Here is a 24,285-nt window from a genome sequence, read left to right as displayed (position 1 = left end):
ATGAAAGAGGCGATCAGAATGGTACTCGAGTCTATTTATGATCCCGAGTTTCCAAACACATTGCATTTTCGCTCGAGTTGAGGCCGCTACTAGGCCCTAAGACGGATCAAAGAAGAGTGGGGAACCTCTTGCTGGTTTTTGGAATTCGACATCAGGAAGTGTTTTCACGCCATCGACTGACGTCCACTCATCTGAATCTTTAAGGAAGAGATCGACGATCCCAAGTTCTCTTACTCCACTCATAAGTTCTTTTCTTCCGAATCACTCGTAGGAATTGAGAATGGTTTTTACTCCGTCCCACACATTATACTACTATCGGCCCTACCAGACAACATATACCTACACAAGCTCGATTAGGAGATAGGAAGAATCCGAAAAAAGTACGAAATTCCAAGAATAAGATTGGTTCTATTAAGGACATGTTGTATTGATGACCAAGAAAACTCTAGAGAAGAGGCAAGCTTAAATTCTCCCCAAGAGCAATCATCGTGGGCAGGGTCAAGAGCATTTATCGTAAAGCGTCCTTTCATTCCCTTGTTTCGTCGTGCCCCCACCCCACCCCACCCCCTCCACAAGCACCTCCCGACGAGGGGGGGGGGGGACCATAAAACACATTTCGTTTTCCCCCTTTCGTCGGCCCTAGTCGCCTTCCTTAACAAGCCCTCAAGCCTCATTTGCCCCCTCTTTCTTCATAGAATACGTCAGGTTGACCCCGAATATCATATTCTATGGTGGAGAATGATACTTTAATAAGAATTTTGTGATGAGAGACCTTATTAAGTGTTGTAAAATAAAGGGCCTACTGATAGAGTTTGGCAGAGAGGTGAGACTAGTTATCAGGTCAGAGAGAGGCCTGGCCCGTAAATTGGTCCCCTTCAAAATAAAAACCCATTATTTCATAAGGATTTGTTACGTGCAATATGCCGACTACTTACTACTGGGAATCATGGGTGTCATAGAGCTTCTCATAGAAATACAAAAATGTATCGCCCACTTCCTACAGTTCAACATGAACCTTTGGGTAAGTTATGCAAGATCAACAATAATAGTTGCACGGAGTACGATGAGTTCGTCTGTATGTTCATTCGGGATGTGCCTCCAAGGATGACTCCCATATAATTATTGTGAGAGCTAGAGAAGTGTCTACGGGTAAAGCATTGTATCCATATAACTGCTATCCAACTACGCTCTGTCATCCATTCCAAGTTTAGGAACCTAGGCAATAATATCCCGATCAAATAGTTGATGAAGGTGAAGGTGAGAAAAACAAGAAAGGGGGGTTTGAATTGTTTTAGAAAATAAAAGCTTTTTCAAAAGTAAGAACACATAGAATTTTATACTGGTTCGCTTATAACACAAAGCTACTCCAGTCCACCCGACCAATGTGATTTTGCCTTCAAAATGGACTTAATCCACTAATCTTGAAAGATTAATACAACCAAACGTCTAAGAGAGTGATCTCTTAGTCCTCCCAAGTATACAGACTACGCAGAGTCACTTGAGGAACAAAAGCAATGTAGCAAAATAAATATGTAATAGAGAGTGCTTCTAAGAGTAAGCGAATATTACAGCAGAATAATCAAGCAAGTGTTTTCACGTATGAGCAGCAGCTCGTGAAAAGCTTTGAGAGAGAATGTAAAGAATTTTCTGTGCGTTGTTGTGTCTCTCTCACTGAAGTATGTTGTCCTTTATATAGTGGTGAAGAGGACCGTTGGAGTGATGACAGAATATTGGCCTTTGATGAGCATTCAATGTCATTACTTCTGTGTTTCTTGCCATAACCAATTTGTCTCCCTGAATAACTTCTTTCTAAAAATACTTCCTTTCCATTTGAAGAAATTCTTTTCGTTACTCTTTCTGGATTTGGAGAATCATCATCAGAGTCTTTGTTATCTCGGATTTTCTGTGTCAGAAGGAGATTGCGTTGAGGTTACATCAGAGCTTCTAAAAGTACTGGTCTTCTAGATCATCAGAACAAGTCCAGTGGACGTTTAGAGCTTCTGGTTCTTTCTACTGTCTTGTTTTGCTCAGAATCAGAACTTCTAGAGCGCACTTCTTCTTCAGATGCTTCTGATCTTTTAGTATTTTGTATCTGATCAACGTTTGTATCTGATAAAACGATCAGATTCCTTTGTTGCTGTTCAGAGTCCTGCACACTTAGAGAACTTTCGTTTGGGTGCCATTTTTGGTTTCATCCTTTGTTATCATCAAAATCCTGGAATTCTATTGTAGAACTAATTTTGTTCTCACAATCTCCCCCTTTTTGATGATGACAAAACAATCTTAATTAGGAGATGAAACATTTAGAGATAAGAATTTTCTAGATCAGATAGAAGTGAGCTCCCCCTGAGATAAGTCTGGGAGTTCAGAAGTTCTTACCGGAGCTTCTATGATATGATGTTTCTAGATACTCTTCTGCAAATTTCTAAGTCAAAAGGATTAGAACCATTTTATTAAACAATGTTCGCAGAGTACTGAAAGGATTTAGATATGTTTTCATCAGAGCTGTTTTTAGTTCTCCTCCTTTTTGTCAGAATCAAAAAGACAGATAAATGAAGGAAAGACAAATATCTATATATATATATATATATATATATATATATATATATATATATATATATATATATATATTATATATATATATATATATATATATATATATATATATATATATATATATATATATATATATATATATATATATATATATATATATATATATATATATATATATATTCAGAGATGTTAGAAAACACAAACAGCAGAAAGAGAGAACAAACACAACAGAAAGCAACAAGCAAATCAACAAGCAAAAAAAACATCCTAGGTGCCTAAGGGTTGGGAGGTGGAGGCATCCTCTGAAGCAACTAGGTCAGCAGACTCTAAATGTTGACATTGACTGAATCCTATTGATCCAATCTGGCTCGGACTTCTTTCTGCTCCTTCTGAAGATCTTCAAGTGTCTTGAGAACCAGAGGGACAAAGGTGGAAGACTCCCCCTGAGTCAGAGCATCCGGTTCTATCCTGTTGGCAGATTCTTCAGCACGACGAGCTTCAGCTTCAGCAGCGGCTTTAGCTTTAGCTTCAGCAGCAGCTTTTGCTTCAGCTTCAGCAGCAGCAGCTTTTGCTTCAGCTTCAGCAGCAGCAGCCTCAGCTAGAGCTTTGGCTTCAGCTTCCTTAATCCTCTGCATTTCCTCTTGTCTGGCTTTCTCTTCTGCTTCCTTGCGGGCTCTCTCCTCAGCTTCTCTGGCTAGACGCTCATGGAGTCTTATCTCAGCGTCTCTGATGAAGTCGTTTCTGACTTGCTCAGAGAGGCTCTTCAGTTTGAAGGCTTCAGCGGTCATCCAGCCAATAACTTTGTTCCAGTGTATCCTTATAGCTGAAGGATCCTCACTGATGCCAGAGTTGATAGTCAGAGACCTGACCTTGTCAACTGAAGCTCCTGCAAACAACATTATTGCTTCCTCAAGGGTTGGCTTGGTGTTTTCAGGTTCAGAGGCTAGGGGTGGAGAAGTGGGAGGGCTTAGGTTGAGTGAGGGAGTTTGTGGTTCAGTGGATGTGTTTGGTTGAGTTTCAGCGTGAGTAGTTTCAGAAGGTTGAGGGTCAGATGTTGTTGGGTTTGGTTGTTCTGTGGGTGATGAATTGACTTCTGGTTCAGGTGTGGGTAGCGATGGTTGTTGAGAGGTCAGAGTTCGAGTTTGGAGTTGGGCTAGAGTGGGAGATGAGGGGTCAGAATGTTCTACGTCTGAGGAAATATTGTAGTAAGGGGGTGATTCTGGAGAAGAAGATGAAGACGGTGACGTGGTTTCATTCAGCATTTCTGCGTCAGAAATAGGTAAGGTTGTGGTGGCAAGGTTAAATTTCTGGGATGGTTGGTGAGATGTTCTGGTGGTTGAGGGGGAGTTTCTGAGTTTGTATAGATAGGAGTGGGTTGAGGTAAAGAAGAAGCAATATTATGTGTTTGTACAGAGGGAGCGAGTGAAACGGACTTACCAGAAGGTCCAGGCAGAGGTGTTGGAGGTCTTGATCCGGAGGATTCTCCCAGTCTTGCCTTCTTAGCTTGCTTCTCCTTCTCAGATGGTCCTCGTGGACGCTTCATGAAGTTCGGAGGTTCAGCTGGCAGCTAGCTTATGTTGAAGTCTGAGATATTCACTCCTTGTTTCCTCAGATCATCTAAGTAATAAAGGATTACCTCTTGAGGGTCGATCTTTGAGAACAGATAAAGTCCATGAGGGATCTTCCTCTGATCTTTGAGAGCTTCCCAGGAGGTGTCCATAGTAGGTTTGAACTTCACCTGATCAAGAATCCCCATGCTTTTCAGATTTTTGGCATTGAGAGCTCTTCCAGTGTCAATCATCACGTCTTCCATGAGTCTGAACGTTATCAGATGGTCCACGAGACGACTTTCGATCAGAACGTCAGAGATTAGCCTTCCCAGAGGAATGTAGTTTTTGGGCTTCATGTTGTTTCTTGTATCTCGTACAGAATCTCTGAGATACTTGAAGAGAAGTGCTGGAAGGCAGAGTTTCAGACCTGTTTGGATGCAGTACAGAATGCACTTCTGGTCTGTGTTGATGTAGTCTGAAGAGTTTGAAGCTGGGCGATGATGGATGGTGCCCAAGATGATCTTCAGCCATACCCGGAGGTTCTGATGCAGTTCTTTGTTCTTAGATTGGTTGCCTTCAGCATTCTGTTTGAAGATAGTTGGATTAATCTCATGGGACAGATATTTTGCCCTAGGGTTAATGTTGTAGATCCTTCTTCCTCCATCTTTTTCCATGCCCAGAAGAGCAGCAATAGACTTCTCAGTTATTACCATTTTGACTCCCAGAACATAGGAGACGATGTAGTGATCATCAGCATCTGCGAATCTCCAGAATTCTTTCACCAAGTTTGTGTAAACTGGCCCATAAAGACGTTTGAAGTAATTTCCCCAACCTTGGTTCTTGAGTTCTTCAGTGAGGTTAATGCCATTTCTTCGCATGTTGTCAAAATCTACCAAGGATTCACATAACACTTCCAGTTTCTCAAATGGCGTTGCAATATTGATGTGAGGCTCACGATCAAGAATGTGAGGCTCTTTGTAGATGGGAGTTATGACTACACCGGTAACCGCTGGGTTTGGGTTGCTTGAACTTGGAGCTTGTTCGTTTGAATCCATTTGTTGAGAGAAGTTATAGACAGATTGTTGTTGAGCATCCATGAATGTTGTTGATAGCTGAGATAAAGATTGAAGAATGCTGCAGGAATGTCTTGAGAGAGCTGAGCTTGCAGAGGTTTAGAATGCGTGAGAGTGAAAAGTGTGCTATGTGTGATTTGAGGTGTTTAAATACCCAAATTAGGGCACATGCATAACGACACACAAAACAGAGTTTAGCACAAAAACCAAGTCAGCACGTTTAGAGGGAAAATGATTACAGCTCATTAATGATGTCTAATCCCAATAGTTAGTACACTGCTCGTGGAGATCTCAAGAGACTGTTCCTTGATTACTGCTAGACAGTTGTCTAGAAGTTCCAAGGTCAGACGCAAGGTACTCCACGTGTTTGCTTTATTTGATCTTCAGGAATACCAAGGGATTGGTTCCTGGAGATTTCTAACTCAGATAACTTCTAACTTGGTAGGAGTATCAGAGTCAGAGGCAGAATCCACTTTGTTTACGTCAGAATCTTATTTTACACACTCAGAGGCACATTTTATTCAGGGCAATTTTGAATGTTCAGATTCTTTAAGATGAAGAGGAATCTATCTTCAGCTAAGGGTTTAGTAAAGATGTCAGCCCATTGATGATCTGTATCAATGAATTTCAATGTTACTACCCCTTTCTGAACATAGTCTCTGATAAAATGATGTTTTATTTCTATGTGCTTAGCTCTGGAGTGTAAAATAGGATTCTTGCTTAAACAAATGGCAGCAGTATTATCATAGAAGATAAGAATGTTACTCTCAAAGATTTGCAGATCCTCTAATTGATTCTTCATCCAGAGCATTTGAGTAGTGCACAAAGATGCTGAGATGTATTCCGCTTCTGCAGTAGACAAAGCTATGGTTGATTGTCTTTTGTTGGCCCAAGATATCAGATTCTTTCCCAAGAGTTGACAATTTCTAGATGTACTTTTTCGTTCCATTCTGTCTCCTGCGTAATTTGCATCACAAAAACTAGATAGTCTATACTCTGATGTTTTCTCATACATCAGGCCCAGGTTAGGAGTTCCTTTCAGATATCTGAGAATTCTCTTAACTGCTGTTAAATGAGATTCTCTAGGGTCTGATTGGAATCTGGCACAGAGACATACACTAAATAGAATATCAGGACGAGTAGCAGTCAGATAGAGAAGGGAGCCTATCATACCACGATAGAGCTTCTGACAAACCTTTTGTCTGACTTCTTATTTTTCAAGAATGCAGGTTGGATGCATAGGTGTCTTTGCAGGTTTGCATTCAGTCATTTCAAATTTCTTCAGAATGTCTTTTATGTGTTTACTTTGATGAATGTACGTGACTTCTGAAGTTTGATTGATTTGAATTCCTAGAAATAACTTTAGTTCTTGCATTAAGCTCATTTCAAATTATGTCTGCATTAGCTCAGAGAATTCTTGACATACAGAGGCGTTAGCTGAACCAAAAATGATGTCATCAACGTATATCTGGCATATCATGAGATCATTATTAATGTTTTTACAGAAGAGTGTGGAGTCAACTTTCCCTCTGATAAAATCATGTTCTAGAAGAAAATTACTTAATCTTTCATACCAAGCTTTGGGAGCTTGTTTAAGTCCATATAAAGATTTCTTAAGTTTAAAAACATGTTCTGGACAATTTGAGTTTTCAAAACCTGGAGGTTGGTTGACATACACTTATTCTGATATATAACCATTAAGGAATGCGCTCTTGACATCCATTTGATACAGTTTGATAGAATGATTTATAGTGAATGCTACAAGTAAGCGAATAGATTCTAACCTGGCGACTGGGGCAAAGGTTTCATTGTAGTCAATGCCTTCTTGTTGACTGTAACCTTGAGCCACCAGTCGAGCTTTGTTTCTGACAACTTCTCCTTTCTCATTCAGCTTGTTTCTGAACACCCATCTAGTTCCGATAATATGAGTGCCTCTGGGCTTATGAACAAGATCCCAGACGTCGTTCTTTGTGAATTGATATAGCTCTTCTTGCATGGCTAGAACCCAGACGCTATCTTGAAGTGCCTCATCACAGGAAGTGGGCTCGATCAGAGATACTAGTCCCAGAGGAGTTTCTTCAGGAGTCTTGAAGGTGGACCTAGTTCGGATAGGTTCGTCCTTATTTCCCAGAATCAACTCTTCAGATATATTGAGGCGACTTTTAGCTTTTTTTGGGATTGCTGGGGATTTAGTTCCTTCTGAAGTTTGAATGGCAGTTGCTTCCGGAGCTTTAATCTTCTCGTCAGAACCTGCAAGAGTGATCTCCAGATCTGCAAGTTTCTCAACTAGCTTTGACTTTTCAGGGTCGAACTTATCATCAAATCTGACATGAATTCATTCTTCCACAATTTTGGTTTCTGTATTGTATACTCTGTAGCCTTTAGAGCATTCTGAGTATCCTAACATAATACCTTTTGTGCTTTGGAATCAAACTTGTTCAGATGTTCTTTAGTATTTAAAATAAAACAGGAACATCCAAAAGGATGAAAATAGGAAATGTTTGGTTTTCTTCCTTTACACGGTTCATAGGGAGTCTTCTCCAGAATAGGTCTTATGGAGATTCTATTTTGAATGTAACACGATGTATTTACAGCTTCAGCCCAAAAGTGCTTAGCCACATTTGTTTCATTGATCATGGTTCTGGCCATCTCTTGGAGTGTCCTATTCTTCCTCTATACAACTCCATTTTGTTGTGGAGTTCTAGGGCAAGAGAAATCATGGGATATTCCATTAGAGTCAAATAATTCCTCAAAAAATTTATTTTCAAATTCTCCACCATGATCACTTCTAACTCTGATGATTTTAGATTCAAATTCGTTTTGCACTTTAGAACAGAAGCTAGTGAATACAGAGTGAGAGTCACTCTTGTGCTTTAAGAATTTTACCCATGTCCAGCGACTGAAATCATCAACAATGACTAGTCCATACTTCTTTCCATTGACTGATGCTGTTTTCACAGGACCAAATAAATCAATGTGAAGAAGTTCCAGAGGCTTAGAGGTAGAAACAATATTTTTCTTTTTGAAGGATGATTTTGAAAATTTTCCTTTCTGACATGCTTCACATAGAGCATCTGAAGAAAACTTTAGCTTAGGTAGACCTCTGACTAACTCGAGTTTATTTAGCTGAGATAATTTTCTCATGCTAATGTGGCCCAAACGTCTATGCCATACTCATTGCTCTTCGTGAACAGACATCAGACATTTCATATTTTGTTCTTTTAAATCAGAAAGATTTATTTTATAAATATTGTTTTTCCTCTTGCCCGTGAATAGGACATAATCATTGTTTTGATTTATGGCTTTACATGTTTTTTGATTAAAGATTACGTCATATCTGTTATCACTTAATTGACTTATTGATAACAGATTATGCATTAATCCTTCTACATATAACACATCAGATATAGAGGGAAGAGTACCATTACCAATAGTTCCGGAGCCTCTGATCCTTCCTTTCTAATCTCCTCCAAAGCCTACGAAACCAGCATCTTTAATTTCTAGGATTTGGAACATAGACTTTCTTCCCGTCATGTGTCGCGAGCATCCAGAGTCCAGGTACCATGACTGGTGTTTTAACTCTGCTGCATAAGATATCTGCAACATAAACAATCTTATCCTTTGGTACCCAGAGTCTTTTGGGTCCTTTGTGATTAGTTTTCCCAGAGTTTCTTAACACTTTGGGTTTTCTACCATTATTAAATTGTTGTGCTTGTATATATGTATAGTGATATGAAAATGGAGATTTAGGTTGGTCATTAGTAGAAGTTTTATCTTCACTAGGATCATACCCAATTCCTCTTCTATTGTTCTGACTGACTCCATAAATCATGGACGCCATTATACTCCTTCCTATCCCATTTTTCAGAAACTTTTGAAAAGATTTTTCATATTTATAAATTATTGTGTTTGAAGTTTGTGGAGCTTGAGATAACGCTTCTTCAAGTTTTGAGCAATTTTTCTGTGTTGCATCTCTTTCTAATGTCAAAGTTCTGTTTTCATCTTTTATTTCTAAAATTGTTATCTCAAGTTTTCCACATTCTTCTAATGTTTCTTCAAGAACACCTTTTATAGCTTTAAATTTCTGTTTGAGTTTCTGATATGAGCTTAGAGTTTCAGACAGACATGATTCTAGGTCAGATCGGGAGAGTTCAGAAAATACCTCTTCTGATTCAGATTCTTCATCTGAAGTGTTCTTGGATGTGGTAGCCATGAGTGCCACATTTTCCTGTTCATGAGAGTTTGATTCTGATTAGTCAGATTCGCTGTCATCCCAGGTAGCCATCAGTCCCTTTTTGGTTCTGAGGGAATTTTTCTTGAAGTTCTCTTTTCTGGAACTGTCTTTCTTTAACTTGGGACATTTGTTTCTGTAGTCACCTGTTTCTTTACATTCATAACAAGTAACATCTTTGTTAGATTTACCTTTTGAGGTTGATTCTGATCGGTCCCCTCTGGGTCTTGGTCTCTTGAAGTTATTATTCCTCTTTCTCCAGAGTTGTTTTACTCTTCTGGTCAGAAGGGATAATTCTTCCTTATCGTCAGAGTCTTCCTGTTCAGAGTCATCAGCGTCTTCTGTTTTGGCCTGGAAGGCTTTGTTTCTGTCAGACTTGCGCCTTTCAGATCTAGACTTTAATGCTACAGACTTGATCTTCTTCTGAGGCTCATCTTCCTCCAGTTCTATCTCATGACTTCTGAATGAACTGACAAGCTCTTCAAGGCTGATGTTGTTCAGATCCTTTGATAGCTTTAAGGCTGTGACCATGGGTCTCCACTTCTTTGGCAAGCTTCTGACTATCTTTTTGACATGGTCTGCAGTTGTGTATCCTTTGTCTAGCACTTTGAGACCTGCAATAAGAGTTTGGATTCTAGAAAACATTACCTCTACAGCTTCATCATCCTCCATTTTGAAGGCTTCATATTTCTGGATTAGAGCCAGAGCCTTTGTTTCTTTGACCTGAGAGTTTCCTTCATGAGTCATCCTTAGGGAGTCGAGTATATCTTTAGTTGTTTCCCTGTTGGTGATTTTTTCATACTCATTGTAGGATATGGCATTGAGAAGTATCGTTCTGGCTTTGTGATGATTTTTGAATTCGCGCTTCTGATCATCTGTCATTTTACTTCTGGGAACGGAAACTCCAGCATCTGTTACAGGAGGTTTGTATCCAACTGTGACAATGTCCCAGAGATCAGCATCATAGCCCAAAAAGAAACTTTCAATTCTATCTTTCCAGTAATCGAATTTCTCTCCATCAAAGACTGGAGGCTTAACGTTGTAGCTGTCTCTTTCATTGGTGTTGGCCATAGTTTTTCTCGTTCTGGATCTCTCTACACTGTTAAGTGTTTGATTAGAAAATCAATAACAGAGTCGGAGCTCTTATACCAACTGAAGGTGAGAAAAACAAGAAAGGGGGGTTTGAATTGTTTTAGAAAATAAAAGCTTTTTCAAAAGTAAGAACACACAGAATTTTATACTGGTTCGCTTATAACACAAAGCTACTCCAGTCCACCCGACCAAGGTGATTTCTCCTTCAAAAAGGACTTAATCCACTAATCTTGAAAGATTAATACAACCAAACGTCTAAGAGAGTGATCTCTTAGTCCTCCCAAGTATACAGACTATGCAGAGTCACTTGAGGAACAAAAGCAATGTAGCAAAATAAATATGTAATAGAGAGTGCTTCTAAGAGTAAGCGAATATTACAGCAGAATAATCAAGCAAGTGTTTTCACGTATGAGCAACAGCTCGTGAAAAGCTTTGAGAGAGAATGTAAAGAATTTTATGTGCGTTGTTGTGTCTCTCTCACTGAAGTATGTTGTCCTTTATATAGTGGTGAAGAGGACCGTTGGAGTGATGACAAAATATTGGCCTTTGATGAGCATTCAATGTTATTACTTCTGTGTTTCTTGCCATAACCAATTTGTCTCCCTGAATAACTTCTTTCTAAAAATACTTCCTTTCCATTTGAAGAAATTCTTTCCGTTACTCTTTCTGGATTTGGAGAATCTTCATCAGAGTCTTTGTTATCTCGGAGTTTCTGTGTCAGAAGAAGATTGCGTTGAGGTTACATCAGAGCTTCTAAAAGTACTGGTCTTCTAGATCATCAGAACAAGTCCAGTGGATGTTTAGAGCTTCTGGTTCTTTCTACTGTCTTGTTTTGCTCAGAATCAGAACTTCTAGAGCGCACTTCTTCTTCAGATGCTTCTGATCTTTTAGTACTTTGTATCTGATCAACGTTTGTATCTGATAAAACGATCATATTCCTTTGTTGTTGTTCAGAGTCCTGCACACTTAGAGAATTTTCGTTAGGGTGCCATTTTTGGTTTCATCCTTTGTTATCATCAAAATCCTGAAATTCTATTGTAGAACTAATTTTGTTCTTACAGAAGGGGATGAGCAAAAGAGGGATTCTACTGGACAGGTTTCCACTAGCGAAAACTCTTGGAACAGCTGGAGTCATAAGTCCCCAAGTAAGTGTATTATGGGGGGACTGTCCAACACATCTGGAAAGGATCGAGGGGGGTCTCTTTGTTGCATAACTTAGGTCAGAGCAATGCACCATCAGACGTTCAAAAGGTAGTTGCACGATTGGGCATGAATGTCTGAAACTTGTCATTGTATACTCTCACGGGTCAGAAGACGGTGGGGGAAGGAGGAGGATGTAACACCCTAATTTTTGAATTGTTATTTTATGTGTTTATTCGTGAATTAATATTATTTTAATTTAATTATTATGTGCAATAATTGAATTAGAATGGGTGTTAGGGGTGTGTGACCTTGAGGTGGGAGTGTGGAGAGTGATTAGAGATTGGTAAAGGTGGGTTAGAATTATTAGAGTCTATTTTAATTGATTTGTTTAATTAAGATGGAAAAATAGAAGGTTTGGGGCCAAAGTGTGAATTATGAGAAATAGAGGGGAGGAAAGAGAAAGGATGTTAGTAAGTGAGATGGGAGTTTGTAATTTTAACTAGATTAACCCTAATGATATAAGTTAGGAACATAACCTAAGTTTAGGAGTTTTTATTAGTACGTAGAAACTTTGAAAAAGAGGCTAAAGGCAAAGGAAGAACTTGGAACTTTGGGTGAAAGGAGAACATTCAAACTAGTTCAAATTCAGATCTCTTGCTAGGAATTGAGATAAAGGGAAGAATTGATTCCGTAATTGGTATATGCTTAAGGGTAGAATTGAGGAGTCCTTAACCTCCAATAGGCTTTGTATGATTATTCATGTTTTGTTGTGATTATATGTGAATCTGAAATTAGGTAATCAATTAGTGTTGTAATCTATTTTTCATGATGAAATTCGTGTACATGTGTGTGGGGTAATTTTTTTTTGATGTGTCAATATGTTTTCACCATTGGTTAGTTTTGAAGGTTTTGGAATCATAATAAAAGTGGTGAATAATTGATTATTATGCTTGGTAATTGATAGATATAGGTTGAGTGATGTTAATATGTTGATTTCCTGTTGTTTTCTAATCGATTTGAGTACCTGGAATGGAAAATCGGAGTTCTGATGTGAACTTCGTAGCAGAAAATGTAACCCTGCATTTTGTAGGTCGATGACGGGCGCCATGGTCATGACGGTTAACCCGTCATGAAGCCTGTGCTCAATTTTGGAGTTAGTCGTCACACATGTGACATGTTTGTGTTTTGATATCCATGGCGGGCGCCGTGCCCATGACGGGTAACCCGTCATGAGCCTTAAGTAGGCATAAATACCTATTTTGATGATGATAAATGGAAGATTTTGATTTTTCGAGTTTCGTGGATGTTTTGAGTAATGTTAAGTATTGTTTGAATGATGTTAGTATGATTTAACGATTAAAAGTTGATTTTAATCGAATTTATGAAGTATATGATGAATGTTGGATATGTGCACAATCGATGATGATGTTTGTTACTTGCAGTGAATTATGATGATGATATGATGTTGTATGAGCATGATTTATGTTGTTGTGGGATGATAGTTCGAGAGGGGAACTATTATCATTGGGTCAATGCATGTTTTATTTATTGTCGGAAGGGGACTTTAAACATCATATTGTTGTTGCATTGACGTGTTGTGACATGCATTCACTATGTCGTTTTGTTGATGAAAGATGCAAGTTGTAATCTGAGTTGGGTGGACTGGTGACTTGTCCTGAATCCGAGCAGGGCGGACTCGGGGTTTGAGTTGGGTAAACCTGGTTCCTGAGTGAACCAATTGATGATGATATGGTGCCACATGCATATGACTTTAGTTGAAGTTGAGACTCTAATTGAATAATTAAATGATGAGTATGTGATTGTTGCGTATGTAATGGATTGGGTGTGAGAATGATATGTGTGATTGTTGTTGTTGACTATGAGATGTTTGAATTTTACCTTGCAGTTTATGTCGTTAATTTATTGATGTGAATTCTCACCTCCTTTGCTTTGATGTTATCTACCATGGATATCTTGCAGATAATCAAGATTAGAAGTTGTTGTTGTGAGTGGAAGATAGCTTTTGAAGTTATTTTCATTTAGTTCCATTGTTTAGTTAGTGGTCATGCTCTGATCATGTAACATCGGGGCTGGAACATTTGTTTAATTGTTATATTCGAATTAATGTTTTGAGGAGATTTTATGACGTTATTTTGAAGTTGAGAACAAACGTGATTTTGTTGAGTATTTTAATTTGATTCTTCGTTGCTATTTGAATAAAGTTGAGATGTTTTAAAGTGGGTAACACTTTAATCAACGTATAATGCTTGTTACATAAGGTTTGGGGGAGTTATAGAGGACACAGGGCGGAATCTATCAGCAGCGAATTTCCTATACATATAGAGGCGCCTATAAAAAAGATACTCCAAGGATTCGAGATCGAGGTATCATTAGTCGAAGAAGATCTTGGCCAATCCATGTGGCCTGCTTGACGAACGTCAGCGAAAGAGACAACGTAAATTGGTCTGTGGGCATCGTGATAAGTCATCTGTCCTATTACAGTTGCTGCGACAACCTTTACCAAGTTTAAATGATTATCAACCACCAGATCCGATAGTTTACAATATTCACCCTAGCCCACAAGCATAAATCCTCAACGTGGAATATAATCCCAAAGTACTCCAAAGACTCAAATATAGTAAATCAAGTAGGTGGTAAGACCCTTGCAGAGTTCCCCAATAGCATATAGCTTGGGAAGCTCATACTCGATCATGATTCGAACAACAAGGAACGCTCCACTACTAATCAAGTAGTTGTGATGCGAACAGACGTTTACTTATGAGATTCATTGAGTAGGCTTGCATGATTTGTCTGTTATAAGATAGATAGTTTTAGGGCTTTCAACAAAAATAAAAAAGCCTATTTGACTTCTCTATCGCTCATGACTTGTATTGTAGTCGGTCCAGAATGCCTTCGTAGTCTTTTTAATTTTAATGCCTTCTTTCTTCATTCATTTTTTTAGTTGCGGCAACTTCCGCACCAGCAAGATACGGACGGCGAAGCCAAAGCAATACTAAACAAACAAGAAAATTCCTATATATTTTATTAGTCAAGCCTAAACATATTGAATACTGAAGCGTTAACCAGGAAGAAAAAGGGAAGGAAGGTTCGTTCGAGGACCCGTTGGTCAAAGGAAATGAGGGGTCCTTCTTCTGAGACAAAGTCGTATGACGTAAGAGTCTCACGTACAGTTCCTTTGAGAAAGGTGTGAGATCGCCACTTATCATTCCCAACGAGCGGTCCACGGAGTTGCATCCCTACTCACCTGGTTGAGAAAGGTGTGAGACTGCCACCTATCATTTCCAACGAGCGGTCCACGGAACCTGGTCCATGCGCATTGCTCTCTCCTGGAGGTTGGCCGCCCCGGGCTCGATCTAGTTTATATCAAAGTGATTCTGTTTTATATATATGGGTTCATTTATTATTTAATATTCTCAGTTTTTTTTAATTATATTTTTTTGTCAAACAATTTAGTGACTGGAATCCACCTTTTAATGATGAACAAGTGGAATGTCACGGGCTCGTCCCGCACCCATGCATCTAATATCCCTGCATAGCTATCAATACCAATTGAGCTAGCCTATCACATACATTTTCTAATTATTTTAAGCTTAAACACGGACATTTTCTAATTATTTTAAGCTTAATCACTTCATTGAATCACTCACAATTTGATCTTTGCACAATTTAACCATTGGCAAATAAAAACTCAAATTAGTCGCAAGACATTTTCATGTGAAGCAAATTACTCGTATAAAAATATCAAAGACTAATTTGGTATTATCTTTTTGTCAGATATCAAATTGAAGCAAATTAACTGCATTTATTTTTTTTTACATGAACTAATTTGAAATGAATGTGACAGAATCCATGTCTTCAAGTGCTAGCCAAATGGTCCACATACTAGTTTAATAAATGTACTTCTGTTTTGGATCATTTATCCAACCCTGGTTTTTATTCCTCCATTATTAAATCTGACATTTTAGTCACTTCAATGTTTAAATACAAGACATTCTGATGCATGTGAAATTAAGGCAAAAATTGTGATAAGTCAATTGATATGATAAATGAAAATAAGCCAAAACAGAACCCAAAACTTATTTTCATATGAAGAAAATTCATTCTACTGGATAGGAATCATTTTTGTGACAAAACTTATGCTACTATATTATCCCTTGAAAACATTTTATACCAAGATAACTCTTTTTCTTGCACCCTAAACTAGCACTCTCACATAACTCTATTCTAGCAAGTACAACTTATATAGCAAAAATAGGATATATATATTTTCTGATGCCAATCTGCAAATTACTACAATCTTAATTGCGCCAGCTGTTAGATCTCTTTGCTTCGAAGGCTGCTCCGTCGTTAAGCATGTCCTGTGCGTCGGTTTCCATTCCCAGCTTTGAGAGAGCAAGAGCTTGTAGGTAGAATGCAGTTGGCCAATCAGGTATGCATACCTGCGCCTGCATTGCGTCTCTTAATGCAAGTTCCGCCTGTTCGTTCATCAGGTAGGAGAAGGCTCTCCTTGCAAAGACGGTCGCGGAGGGAACAGACATCATAACCACCAACTGTTTAAATCAAAGAAATCGATGACATTTCAGATTATGCTCAATAACATACGCAACGAGCCATAAATCGTACATTGTGAAAGTGCAACAAAAGTGTCTCAAACATATGAAAAACGAAACAGCGCATCGCTACCTTGGAATAATACTCAATTGCATTCTTGAAATCCTTGTCTCTAAATGCAATATCGCCGAACTTTTTTGTGTTTAAGATGTCTTGCACTTGTTGTGTCCACTCTTGAAATGAAAGCTGCAATCACATTGTTAGTTAATAGACATGGTATAACAATCAGAGCTTAACGAAATGAGAACATTGTATATCTCGAAGATAAATGATGAAACCAAAATTTGTAGGAAAAATAGGATGATTCGACAAACCTCGTTTTCGGCGCCTTCTTCATCTTTATAACCTGTTTTTAACAATATATCATGAATAGCAGTAAGATCCATCCTTGCACAAGCCTTTCCAAGAGGAGAAAGCATAGTTGGTAGCGGTAGCACTGCCGCTGTTTTAGTAAGGCCCATTAACACATGAGATGCTACCTGTCAAAGAAAAAACTCATAACTGAGACTAGAGAGCGTAAACGTGCAATGAAGATTGGAATTGAAAGATAAAGCTAAAGTTAAAAACCTCTTTCTGCTTTTGAAGAGGTGTAACGGCAGTGAGAAGAAACTTAGTATCAGGTCTTTCTCTGGCCTCAAACTGAAGACATTTTGACGCAAGCTCAACCAACTTTGTAGCATCATCATTTGCATATTGCCCTTCTAAGGATGAGTCCATCAACAACAACGCATTTTTCCCTCTAATTAGGTCCAAAGCCTGAAACAACAAATCAAACTTGCTCACAACTTTCATACCCTTAGGACATAGCATATACAACATCATGCAAACAACTACGGAATACTTAAATATTAGTACAATATGAAGAAGACATTCGGAAAGTGTAGAGCAATATATGATTCTATGCATGCATAAAAAACCAAAATAAGCATGAAACACATAGACTATGTAAGCAATATATGATTAAGTTTCAAAATAGATTCGACTGAAAACAGAAAATTCTCTTCTCTTGATAACATACGAACAATTCCAAAGGATTTTGGAAGAGTGGAAACATACATGGCTTGGGGGAATATGCTTGCCGCTCAAAAGATCCAGTAGGACAGTACCGTAGCTGTAGATCACACTTTCTGCTATTATCCTACCTGCAGATGTTGTTAGGCGCCACATTACCGTTAATAATAATAAGACTTCTGGTAAGAGATGTTGGAACAACACAAGAAATCTCAGGTAAAATAATGTCGCCAACAGATCGCACGTTGTTGTTGGGACTTCTATAAGTTAGCATATCTTATACCTGTTCGCAAAAATTCAGGTGGAGTATAGGCCAGATTAGTACTGTAGCTTTTCCCATCTCGACTATTTTTCATAAGCCCGAAACTTGATAAACGGGGATCACCATCCTGACATTTGTGGATAAATTAGTCGAAGTCAGTTGATTGCACAATTCAAAGCTGTGTTTGTGGCAATATACAAATGAATGAGTTGATAATGATAGAGTCGTAATCATACCTCATCAAAAAGAATCCTATAAGCATTCAGATCATGATATATTTTCCGGTTTTCCATGCTACAATGATCTAGCGCCTGTGCAACATGATACGCAACTCTAACACGCATTTCCCACGGTAACGGTTGCTTGTCCCCTATGAATTACATTGATCACAGAGTTCATTCATCAATTACTGTAAAATCTTACACGAACTTATCATCAAAACTATCATTGACAAAGAAAATAAATGCTACTCAGTTACTTGTTAGTACTTATTAAGACAGGCAACACTTCCTTTCAAGAAATAAATGCAGCAGGGATTTAGCACCAAAATGAAACGACAATAATGAGATTGACAAGTACTGGTCAAAATACTGTAAGTAAATTGCTTTAATGACTGCTAAAGTAGTTGAATGAGAGGATATAGAGTTGTACAATGAAAGAGATGTTTGGACAAAGTATCATTTGGCATGTACTCAGCTACCAAGAGCCTTTCATCTCCTTCAGCACAACACCCAATTAGATTCACCAGTCTTTTGTGCCTCACTTTCCCAACTCCAGCTGCCTCTGCCTGACCAATCATAACAATTAACTCAAACTTGCTTTCCCAAATTTAAATAGCAAAGAAATAACTTATACAAAAAAGCACTTATATGAGAAACGTTTAATTAAGTTGTTAATCAAGTGAATCCCCTCCAATTCCTATTTCTCATGCAATTTCTCAGAAACCAAATTGAGGTTACTTTCTTAGTCTTACCAGAAACTGTTGAGCATCAGGCCAAGACTGTTTGGAGAAGCGTTTAACAGCAACTAATCGATTATTCTCAAGCTTCCCTCTGTAAACCAAATTAGGAGCTTTCTCACCACTTTCAGAGACAATGTAACCAGTGCTAAACTCATGTGTGGCCCTTCTGAGTTCATTCAGACCATACTCTTTGAATGCTGGAACCTGACTTTCTTGATCACCATCCCCTCCATCATCACCTTCAAAACCACAAAAACCCAAATTAAAAAACCGAACTTTTTCAAACCAAACATCCCCATTTGACTTTAGAGCAAATTTTTAGCAACAACAACATAAACCCAACAATAATAAGAAAAAAGAAACAAAAAAAAAGACATGATGATAATTGCATATAAAAGTTAATAAAACCCCAAAAAAGGTAAAATGAAAAGAAAAAGGAAAGAAGAAAAGCAGGTTGAAAAGTGGTACCTGGATCGGGTTTGTTTGAGTCGGGTAAATCAGTAGGAGGGTCTTCAGGGGAGTGAAGATGAGCGGTTTTGGAGTGAAAGCAACCCATAGAAATGACAGATTATAATAATGAAAGGGTTTGGTTTGTACATAGAAAAAGAAAAAGGGTTGAAAGAGTAAAAGAAGAGTAAATGAATGATGAATGGTTTTGTTTTAGTTCCCCATGTTGCAAGTGACTGAGTCACTGCTTCTATAGTTGCTTGTTGCAGCGGCGGAAACAGGAGAGAGAGAGAGAGAGAGAGAGAGAGAGAGAGAGAGAGAGAGTGTTAGAAGAGAAGCAATGGAAAAAGGGAAGAGAGAGAGAGAGAGGGAGAGAGAAGAAGGTCACATGACAAGGTCTATGATGGAGCACGTGCTGACTCAGGTGGGGCTGTGAGGTTAGAAACATTTTCCAATGAAAAAAATTTATTAGTAATTTTTTGTTTTATATTTTTAAGGAGAAGAAAGAATTGGGAAAATGTTACAGCGTCATGGTTGTAACCGACCATAAAAGTACTGTATTAAGCTTACCTCAAACTGGAACAGTGAAGATTATTGGTTGCAGTTACGTGGAGTCGTTTCTGATTTTAGGTTCCTGGTCCATGTTTTAAGGGTCTTGTTGTGTCTGCTTTTGGTTTTCTTTTCGCGTTTAAAGTGCTAAACAACAAACAAGCTTGTGTGAAGTGGTGATGAATGATGATGATGTAATAATGCAAAAGGGAATGTGCTTTCTTTTCTTCTCTCAATTTTAAGATGCAAGTGAATGTACTTTTACAACAATTTATTCAAAATAATACTACTCCTAGTTAGAATTATTTTTTCTAAATAACTATGTTTTTAAATAAAAAAATCTAAAAATATTATATAGATTAAATATCAAAGTAATCATATTTCAAATTTAAAAAAATCGTCCACGAGAGGAATAGTCATAGAGCATGACGCACACACTCATTTTTTGAACAGAGGCGCCATATAGTATGGCGCATGCATTCATGTCATGCCATTGTCTATGGCGCATGCATGCATCCTATAGGAGTTTGCGCCATAGTCAGTGGTTAATGTGTTGTTTACGATTTATGATATATAGCTTTCACCATCATTTTCCACTCATCTTCTAATTCTTTCCTTCAATTTTTCTTCAAAATGTCTTCTTATACACAAGAGAAATGTCAATTTGATCGGTTGGTTAGATGGAGACATTGCAGATGGTAAAAAGATCAGAAGAATTCAAAGACTTGTTATGGTGTACAACGACAATGGAGAAAGTCGTTTTTGGGACTCAATTTACACTGATTGTCGTATTATGATGCATGGTTGTCGTATTATGATGCATGGTTATGAGGGAATTGTCCTGATAATTGTAATCGCATATATATGTTGCTTAGTCGTTGTATTTGTTTGTCTTGATGTTTAGTTGTTGTTTAAATTGTTGTTTAAATTGTTGCAATTGAATGTTGTGATATTTATGAAATGAATGTTATTTTCAATATCAAATAAAATGGTTACATAAAATGAGTTACATATAAAATGCAGGACTAAAAGTGAACTATTGAATTATGTTATGGAGATTGCTCCAACATTTGGACAGTTTACACGATTGTGTCCGGACTGACGGCATGAACTACATAATCTCACCATTTTGTTCGTCGTATTCATTTCTGTTTGAATACATGTGTAGTTAAGGCGACTCTTTTTCTTTCTTCGCATAGTTTCATTGTGCCAAACTATCTTCCCTTGATATGCAAGTCAGTAATCCTCTTTTCCTACCACTGGAAAGTTATTGTTGTACACATTGCATAAGTTTATTACTTTGTAAACGGCAAATAGTAAGTTAGAAGGGTCATGCCGAGCCTTTGAACATGTCACTATAACATGGTAGCAAGGCATACGGAAGGCTTAGAACTTTCCGCAATCGCACAAACCTCTATCTAGTTCGACTCGATAGTATCCCTTTGGCATTCCCTCATTATGGTCCATAGCCTCATCTACACTTTACCAACCTTTACAACGGTTGAACATTGTGACCACATGTGTGTTAGCTTTGGCAGTTTCCTTCTTAATGAGTTTCATTGAAGTTTCACTGAATAACTGCCCCGACTGTAACATTGAACTCTATTTTGAGCGTATGATCTCAAACAACGACCCTAACCTAAAATAGGTTGCTCTCACCAAGGAGGTTATTGGTAGGTTTCAAGTGCCTTTGAAGAAAGAGTTCATTTATTCAACGAGATTTGTTGTCATGTGGCCTCATCGTTGACCATTGTCAAATGCCTTGGTCCCCTTCTCCAATGGAATATTATCGATCCATCTTATTGCATCTGCAATTGCCAATCTGATATCTTCACGACAGTGTTTGAAGGAAAGTTTTGTTAATACATACCATGTGTTTACAACCTTCTTCCGTATAGTCTTGTCTTTGATCTCCCGCATGAAATTTTGAGTGATGTGTCTAATGCAGTAGACATGCATAGAAGGAAAATCTTGCCAGCCACTGTAGCGGTGTATTCTTCACTTTATGATTTATGGATTAAATTAAAAGCAAAGCATACAAAGAAATCGAGTCGCCACCGCACTTTTATTTATCCAAAGGATTGGCTAAAAAGCGAACAAAAGCCTAAGAAGTTTTACACATAGAAAACTAATGAAAAGATCAGAGAATCTGGGTAAGGGGTTAATTACGCAATGGGAAGGTGTTAGGCACCCAAAACGTCCTAGGTACTCCTAGGGAGCCCTTTTCACACTTGTTGTATAAAAAAGTGTATTTGTTTATGACATATTGTGCAAACATGAATGGGAAGATGAGAAAAGAATATACAATTTTATTATTTTTGTGTTTGAACGGATGAACCCGTTGCCTACGTACCTTTCCATGGAAGGTAAGGATCAAAACACTGTAGTTCGGCTAAAAGATTTCCAAAATATCAGTGGGTTCATTTTAAAACAAGAGCACTAAGGCTTTTCATTATCAACGGGAGAAAACTCAACCAAGACCAACAATCCACCATGCGAGGATGGCTTCAACATACTAGTGAGGGGTTAACCCTATAATAAGTATGGAAGACTTACAATCAACTCACTAAGGATGTGGTGAGATTTACATCAACCACTATGAGAATTGAAACCTAAGGCTAATGTATGAAAACATATCAACAATGGACAAAGCCACAAAACAATTGAATGGGTGTGATTAACCAATTATGAGTATTTATAAAATATGGTCAAAGTATGATTAGTATTCAATTCGGAAAGAAGTATATAAGAAAATGAAGTTTGAAAAGTCAAGGACTTAAGGTCCAGGTTTCTGATTTGAAAAAGACATGAAAATATTTGCACACTATGTATTTACAAGTTTCAAAAGTCAACAAGTGAAAAGGGGTTTTGAAACAAAAAGGGTATGGATGAAGGAGTGTAAAACTTCCTAGAAGTTCACCTCTTGAAATCATATAGAAGATGATTCAAGTGTGTCCTTTGGAATAAGCAACAAAGCAAGTAAGCAAATAAAAGCAAGGTGATACCGGATGCCAATCAATGGACTTATACCAATCTCACAAACAAAGGTGGATACCGGATACCAATCAATGGATTTACACCAATTTCCTAAAACAAAACAATGATACTGGATGCCAATAAATGGACTTATTCCAATCTCACAAACAAACACGGATACCGGATACCAATCAATGGATTTACACCAATCTCCTAAAACAAACAAGGATACCGGATGCCAATAAATGGACTTATTCCAATCTCCTAAAACAAAACAAAACATGGATGTCAGATGCCAATCTATCTGGGCTTATACCAACCTCCAAAGGATGATCATGGGAGTACAAATGCCAACAACATGGACTTACAATTGCATCCTCACATACAACAAACAAACAAGAGCAATAAGCAAAGAGGGCATAAGTGGCCAATGAAATGGTCTTACACTCAATCCCTTCCAAATCATAGGAACAATGGCCAATGAATGAACTTACAGTTGATTCCTCAATGGACAAACAAAGATATCACAAAGATATGAATGATGATCATGCAATAATGAGCAATTAATGATGATAAATGCACAAAGGTATGCAAACAAACATGCACAGATGAATCAAGCAATCAATCAAACAAAGTCATTTAGCACTCACTATATACAAGCAATTTGGCTCAAGCAAGGGTTAGACTTTAAAGTCAACTGGGATGGGGTAAGTGATGCTCTTAACCTTAACATTGAGGGTTAAGGTGAAGCTGATGAAAGGATATGAGGGGTGTGCCTCATTGCTCTTATCCCTGGTCAGGGAGAGCATTGAATGATAGAAGGTGTGGGAGTTCAGAAAGTTGGAACTCTCTCCACAAGTTAATGACTATATAGATCTTGGGTTAAGATCCACAATGCTACAACATGTAATGTGAGCAAAGGGATGACACACAGAATAGTAGGAGATGGACTACACATCTCTTTTATCTACCAATTGCCTTATCAAAAGGACTTTTCCTGCTTGGGGACAAAGATAAACAATCACAAACATTGCCTCTTAAGGAGGACTTCAGACAGGTGCCTGGCCACATAACAAGCCAGGTCTTCCAGACTACATGAAGAAGAAAGGGTATACCTAATTGGTTAAGCAACCAAGCAAGTTCAAAATGAACTTAAGCAACTAATGTACCTGTGGAAACATCAAACAAATCAGTATACAACTCAGATAAACAACCAACAGTTAATGCAACAGACAACCAATATAGGCAAAGGCATAAGCCACAAGTCAATCCCAATTGAATCAACATCAACCTACAAAACACACATTAGTAATCAAAATCAAATATCAAATGCTCTCAAGATGAGGCATCATCAATTGTGTAACTTGCATGTGCAACCTGAAACAAAGCTTCAAACATGAGAGGCAAACCACTAGGACAAAGCCTAGGGTCAAAGGGGGAGAAATAATTCAAAACAGAACATGAAAATTGACATGAATCAAGATTAATCAAATTAGAACAATGTCCAAGTGGTCTCATGTCAACATCAATTACCAAAAGAATTTCATAATCAAAACATGTCAAGATAGGCAAGTTGAAACCACATAGAAGCAATAGAATGATCAAAGCGATATTAATTCCAAAATGGCTCAATAAATCTCAATAAAAATCATGGCTAAACATGACACATCAAATGATCAACACACCAAAAATCATGGCATTTGGACAAGTATAAGCATGGCAATCAAATTCAACAAGTCAATGTAAGCACAAACAAGCTCAAAGGAGGCACAAATTGATACATCAACTTAAGGCAATCCTAA

General features: G+C 38.0%; 1 protein-coding gene and 1 pseudogene across 1 annotated transcript; one reads left to right on the top strand and one right to left on the bottom strand.

The window, feature by feature from the left end:
- Positions 1-14,427, top strand: LOC127136507 (uncharacterized; annotated as a pseudogene).
- A 1,304-nt stretch (positions 14,428-15,731) lies between these two features.
- On the bottom strand, positions 15,732-19,519 carry LOC127074297 (serine/threonine-protein kinase BSK2). The gene is made up of 10 exons (XM_051015609.1): positions 18,980-19,519; positions 18,524-18,750; positions 18,202-18,337; positions 17,787-17,920; positions 17,572-17,677; positions 17,334-17,419; positions 16,845-17,033; positions 16,592-16,756; positions 16,350-16,463; positions 15,732-16,216 (listed from the first exon to the last, which is right to left on the bottom strand). Exons 1-10 carry the CDS (start codon positions 19,065-19,067, stop codon positions 15,965-15,967), a joined length of 1,497 nt encoding a protein of 498 aa, XP_050871566.1. The 5' UTR covers positions 19,068-19,519; the 3' UTR covers positions 15,732-15,964.
- Positions 19,520-24,285: the final 4,766 nt, after the last annotated feature.

Source organism: Lathyrus oleraceus, chromosome 4, assembly GCF_024323335.1.
Source record: "Lathyrus oleraceus cultivar Zhongwan6 chromosome 4, CAAS_Psat_ZW6_1.0, whole genome shotgun sequence".
In the NCBI taxonomy this organism is placed as follows: domain Eukaryota; kingdom Viridiplantae; phylum Streptophyta; class Magnoliopsida; order Fabales; family Fabaceae; genus Lathyrus; species Lathyrus oleraceus.
The sequence above is the reverse complement of the archived record's forward strand: the minus strand, read 5'-3'. Positions and strand labels throughout refer to the sequence as shown.